Here is a 6,114-nt window from a genome sequence, read left to right on the forward strand (position 1 = left end):
GGTAGTTGTGAAGATTAAAGGAGTTCATCTATGCAAAATGGAGTTTGAGAATTTGGAAAGCATTGTACAAAGGCTAGCTGTTGTTATTTTCCACGCGTGAACCCTCTCACACAGCCTGGTCCACCAGGAACTCAAGAATGAAATCTTGCAGGCTTATTTACATGGGGCCAATGGAACTATAAAAAAATCCACACACTTCATATTCTTCATCAATCTTCTCAATGCCATCCATCAATAGGCTGCTTCACATTCACATGGAACACTTGTAACAATACTGATTCTAGAATTTCTCCCAAACCCACAGAATCATAAATCCCAAAATGTGTATGGTAAGCCAGCTGCCCTCCAGGTGGTTCTGACATGCAGTCAGGTTTAGGAACCCCGGTTTAGGAACCCCAACTGCACACCTGCTGGCAGGATGAGCAAATTCCCTACACCATAGATTGGTCATGGGAATAAAACTGTTCTGGGGCTAAGACGAGATCTCTCTTTGTCTCTCCACCTCTGTTCTCAGGCACATATACACTAAGAACAGAAATGTGGTCATTCTCCAGACACAAGCACACCCACAAATACACACAACACGTCTATGCAGATGTACAGTCATACATACAGATGAAGAACGGGAAGGAAAAATAGACTAACAAAAAAGAAGGCCTAAACGGGCGGTCGGACATCCCTCTGCCTGCCAGCCTGATCACCCCCTAACCACTCCCCTGCCAGCCTGATCACCCCCTAACCACTCCCCTGCCAGCCTGATCGATGCCTAACTGATCAGCACACTGTATGGTTGGTCCACCAACAAAATCAAGATATCAAGATTTTTTAAGCATAAGGAACTCCTAGTAATAAAGGATACAGAAAAGGCGGGGGGGGGCGGGGAGAATAGGATGTTAAGACACAGAGCAAGTGGTCAAAGCTAGAAGCCCCTCTTCGGTGACTGCACAGCACTATGGCATTAGACCACTCCTGACACTACTCATTAGTTTGTAATGCTGCCTCAACCAGGAACTCGTGAGAGCCCCCCTAAGGGCAGGGACACAATGTACTCGCCACAGTAGCCCCCAAACCGGGCCCAGAGCCTGGCTCAGGGCTGCATTTGTTCCATAAATGTGTGTTCAGTGCACACCAGGATGAGAAGAGGCAGGTAAGGAAAGACAAGGTACACAAAGAAGGAAACATCTCTTGTCCCAGTCCCTGGGGGAAGCTAAGAATAAGTCAAGTCAACTTCAGGTAATGAGGTCCAACACAAAACAGAGAGTGTACGTCCCCACCGGCAGAAGCATCCAGGAAAGGAGGAGGAACGCTCTCTAGATCTAGGGGCAAGTCTGAGGTGAGTGAGAAAACCGATCCTGTGCTCTAAAGGTTGTTTGAAGCCGCGTCACTTTCCTGCTGAGTAACCCCCGCCCCCAGGTTCCCTAGCACCCACAAGGTCCTACCCAACATAACCCACCTTCACCTCCCCAGTCTCCTCCCTGGTGTCTGCCACCTGCTTCACACTCCAGTGCTGCCAAACTCACACGACACGCTGTGCCATTCCTCTGAGCCTGTCCGGTGCCGTTAACTTCTACCTGGAGTGCCCTCCCTACCCACCGGTAGACCTACTGTTCGTACTTCTCAACTCAGTTCTGTCAAGTCCTCCTCCTCCAGGAAGTCCCCTGGCTCGCATGACACCAAGTGCACTGAGACCATCTTGGCTCTCAGCACACTGTACGGTTGGTCCATTGATGAGCAAATCCCACCCGAGCCCATACGCTCTGCCTCTCTATACTCCTATTCTAGCACAGTGATGCCATACGGCCGACCAACAAAAAATGCTTGTGGAACGCAACTGGCAATTGGCAAGATTCCAAAACACAAGTGCCAGAAGACTTCCTTAAAAGGGGATCTGAGAGGCACCTAGATATAATAGCAAAGATCCTGAATATCCAAGGTCAGAGTTCAAATCAGGAAACAGGCGAGGTAGTTAAAGACTGAGCCTGTTTCCTAATCTATGAAATAAGGACAGTGCCACACAACTCATACAACTACGTATGAAGAAGCACCCACTAAGTCACCTGGAACATAGTGAGTCCTCTGGGGAGACTCCACATTCCCCTTCCCCCTGTTGCCAGGCTCCTGCTTTGGACTTTAAATCATGCCAAAGGCTTTTCCCCAGTCCGTTAAGTTCATCAAGGTCGCATCCCTGGTCAGGAAACCCCCAGGCCTCCTTCTGTGTCCCACAGACAGGTGCATGGAAGAGAAGGAGACTGAGAAATGGGAGCTCTGAATTCGAGGTAAAAGTGGCAGGAGTTTGAAAAGCCACTTGGATTCTCCAAGGAGTTTTTGTGTGTGTTTTTAAGGGGGGTGGGTAAGGGGGGGGTGTTAACAGACTCTTTAGTGATGTTCAATTCCCAATGCAGCTGAAGGGCTCAGGACAATCCTAAAACAGAGGTGGCAACAGGCCATGGGAGGCTCAGGGCACTCGCCCCGAGATAACACGCGCGCGCCGCGCATCCCGGGCTTCTGGCCTCCCAATGTCGGGCCTGGCAGCCGCGGGAAGGAAGGAGGTCAGCTCAGCCGCCAGACTTCTCACGGGCGCCGGCACCGGCTGGCCCTGCCACCGGACCCAAACACCGGCGACTCTCTCGAGGAGTCCACAGACCGCCACCTTCTGGGCCACAATGCTGCAGCGCCCCCTCTGCTCCGGGACCCCGGCGCGCTGCCCAAGTTGAGAGCTCCACTCCGCCCGCGACGCGCGCCCACCACCTACACCCACTCCCACTTTCACACACTGCGAGTCCGTAGATACCCCCGAGCTTTTTAAATCCACAAAGATCCTAGAGCCGCACCCGGCGCCCCGTTACCTGCTCACTGCACCCAGACCCCCCGCCTTGGCTTCCTGGGAGCCTGCAAACCTGGCGCGCGAGCCGCGCGCCCTCCGGCAAACGGCTGCCCGGCGCCCGGCGCGCTGCCAAACCCCGTACCTTGGTGGGCTGCACTTCAGGTACCTTCGACACCTCCAACTTGTTCTTGTTTACCCAGAAGAACAGCAGCACGGTGATCCAGAGCACCCCGAAGACCGGCAGCACCAGGCGGCGAGACAGGCGCCGCATGTTCCCCTTCGCCTTCTCTCCACGGAACTGCGACCCTGGGGCACCCCCTGGCGGTCCGGGTCGGCGGGGCAGGAGTCCCGAGAGCTCCTCGCTCCTTGGAGCGCTAGCCCGGGAACGCGGGTGCCGGGGCGGCGGGATCCTTTAAAGCGCCCCGCCTGCAACCGAGAGGAGAGAGCCGGGAGCGGGGAGCGGGGCGCCCCGAGACACGGCAGGGAAGGGCCCAGGGGCAGCCAAGCTGGTCAAGCGCAGTAGCAGCGACGTGGTCCCCGCGCCGCCGCCGCCGCCTCGCCCGCCGCAGCCGCCACGAGGGAAACTGACTCGAGCTGCAGGGAGGGAGGAATCCCAGGCTGGGCACCCCGAGAGGAACACAAGGGAGGAAGGGGAGGAGAGAGCGAAGGGGGAGGGTAGGCACGACAGACTGACCTACTCGGAGGGAGCCAGGGTGCGAGCGAGGGGGCTCTGAGAGGGGGCGCTACCGCCGCCCGCCGACCGAGGCGCACAGTGCTGTTCTGAGGCCGCCCGCGCTGAACACAAGCGCAGCTCAGGGCCATCCTGGGGCGGGGCGGGGCGGGGCGGGGCGGGGCGGGATGGTGCATCCACGAGGCTGCCACCGCCAGCTCCACGTTGGTGCCTATGTCTGGCGTGGCTATCCTGGGAGGACTTTCCGGCTCACAGAGGGGGTCTGCACGTGGTGCTCAAACCTTAGTCCTGCCCTCAATGCACACACCCCCCTCCATGCATCCTCCTCCCCCCTCCCCCTGAAGCCGGCTCTGGGAGCTTGGGACCTGGAGGTTCAGGGCCAAGGCCAAGTTCAGCCAACTCCCCAGGGTGTTTCTCTGCCTGCATGCAGGTGCCTGGCAACTTTTTCTGCTTAATGGAACGCTGGGTTGGTCTAAATTTAACTTTAGAGAAATCCTTTTAAAAATTAAGGCGCAATTATTTCCCTCAAGGGTTTGCTCTCCCTAGAAGCATTAGAGCTCTGTGCTGGCAGATGCTCCGAGGAGGGGGTCGGAAGTTGGGCCAACCACATGGGGTTCTTGGAAAGTGACCCTGGGCAGGGGGATACTGGATGTGGAGGGTTATCTTTCAAAAAGAGGTGAGCACGATGTCCCTACTACTGCAACACCATCCTCCCTGCCTCTCCCCACGGAGCTCAGCATAAGGGAAGCCCCCATGCCCTCCTGAAAGTGGGGCTCCAGAATTAATTCTTCAATAAGAGGGGGCCTCCAAGAAGTGGAATCAGAGATGGAGGAATCTGCTGAAAGCCGTTCTGTTTGGTACCTTGTCTTCCCGTCACAGGGCAGTCCTGCCGCACAGCCCCACAGAGCCTTTGGCCAGGAGCAGAGGAGGGACTCAAACAATCCAGAAGAGCGGAGCACTCTTGCCAGCCTATCTCAAGACTTGGCTGAGCGCTCAGACCACCACACAGAACCCAGGGATGCCCAGGGTCCGCCTTCATTAGAACTCTAGATACTGACAGGTTGGGGTAGGCTCCCCAGCCATCACTTTGGCCAGACAAAGGTCCAGGTACGGGAGCGGGGGGAGGGGGGTGGCGGGGAGTGGGGAGAAGGCCCAAGAGAACCCATCCCTATAGCATCTGAGCTGCCTGGATCTCTTCCAGGAGTCTCACCCGGGACCTGCAGGCCTGGGCCTGCAAAGTGTTCTGCGGCAGACTCTGCAGGGGACCCCCGGGCAAGCGGATGAGACACTGTCAGCTCCAGGCAGGAGCTGCAGCACCGCAGCCCGTTGCTCAGCGCCTGGTGAAATTGCTTCTGAGTAACAGATGGCGGGGAGTTATACAACACCACGCCAAGCTTCCGAGACGGTGCAGCGCCACCCTGCCTGCCGCAGAGGTGCTAGGTGCTCCGCTCTGACTGTTCAGCACCTAGGGACACGACACGGAGGCCCTGGGACGCCCATGGCAGCTCCATGCAAGGCCTGCGATGCCTGGGAGAGCAGGGATTGCCTTCGACGGTGCTTGCCTCTGGAGTCACTGTTTTGTCCTCCAGGCAAGTGGCGATTTCCTGGGCCTCCGGGAGCTGTTGAGGGAATCTGGTTTTGCCAAGTGTCATTACCTGATCCAGCCGAAAGGCACGTGAGTCTGGGTTGTCAAACCAGGAATTGTGTTCTTAAGATTGAGATCTACTTTAGATGAGATTCCAAACATCTGGAAGCCAGGTGAGTATCCACACCGAGCCCCGCCCTGTAGGTCTCTCCCAGGACACAGCCTACCCAGGGGTCCCCACCCTCTGGCAGATATTTAAAACTTTAATAACCAGCTTGAGTAACGCAGAGCACAGTTCATCCCAGTGGGGGATTAACTATCATTAGCAACTAATCCAAGTTACTTTTTTCTCATCACAGCTTAGAAGGGGAGGAAAACCTCCCAGCAAAAGATTTAACGTGGCAGGAAATAAAAATATAGGCGCCCCCGCCCCGCCCCCGAATTAGGTGTATCCTGGTGCCCCAAAATGAAGGGACCTCCCTGGTCTCGATGTTCTTGAGCAAGTTCCACATTTCTCTGGGTCTCCGTGTCCCCATCGGTCACATCATGCCCTCTCAGAGGCCCTTCCAGCCCACACAGGTTCTAGCCGTCCTTGTCCCTGAATTAGGATTGCTTTTGCCACGCCCGTCGCTGGCAAGTTTCATGTAAGCTGTTCTCTCCTCGCAGCCGAAGACATTAGAGAGGGAATTGGGTATGGGAGCAGATGTGAGTCATTCATGTTAGTATAAAAACTATGGAATAAAACCCACGATGGCCCCGGAACGCTGTGTGAAGCAGCATATGGAGCAAATGCGAGCTGGAGATGGGAGGAAGCTGTGAAGTCCAATGCATATGCTCTCCAGCGGCTTTTGCTGTGGCTTTTCACACGTTGCTGCTCGTTTCCTCAATGCTGTCCTCCTGTCACTCTCGCTCAGCTCGTTTCCAGAGGATGCAGCCTTTTGTTCCCTTCGGATCAGATTCCCTACATCCCTCCTCTCTGCCCACTGTGCAGTGACTTTAGTCACAGCGTGTGTG

The 6,114-nt window shown here is 55.8% G+C and overlaps 1 protein-coding gene across 1 annotated transcript in view; it reads right to left on the reverse strand.

Annotated features, from left to right (window-relative positions):
- Positions 1-3,095, reverse strand: part of GALNT14 (polypeptide N-acetylgalactosaminyltransferase 14) — a gene marked incomplete at both ends in the record, with an annotated part of 184,068 nt that extends 180,973 nt beyond the window's left edge. The window contains one exon of the mRNA XM_079792733.1: positions 2,967-3,095. Coding sequence (XP_079648859.1) covers positions 2,967-3,095 — 129 coding nt within the window. The remainder of the gene's footprint in view (positions 1-2,966) is intronic.
- Between the last annotated feature and the right edge of the window lie 3,019 nt (positions 3,096-6,114).

This window comes from Cnephaeus nilssonii, assembly GCF_951640355.1.
Source record: "Cnephaeus nilssonii genome assembly, chromosome: 15".
In the NCBI taxonomy this organism is placed as follows: domain Eukaryota; kingdom Metazoa; phylum Chordata; class Mammalia; order Chiroptera; family Vespertilionidae; genus Cnephaeus; species Cnephaeus nilssonii.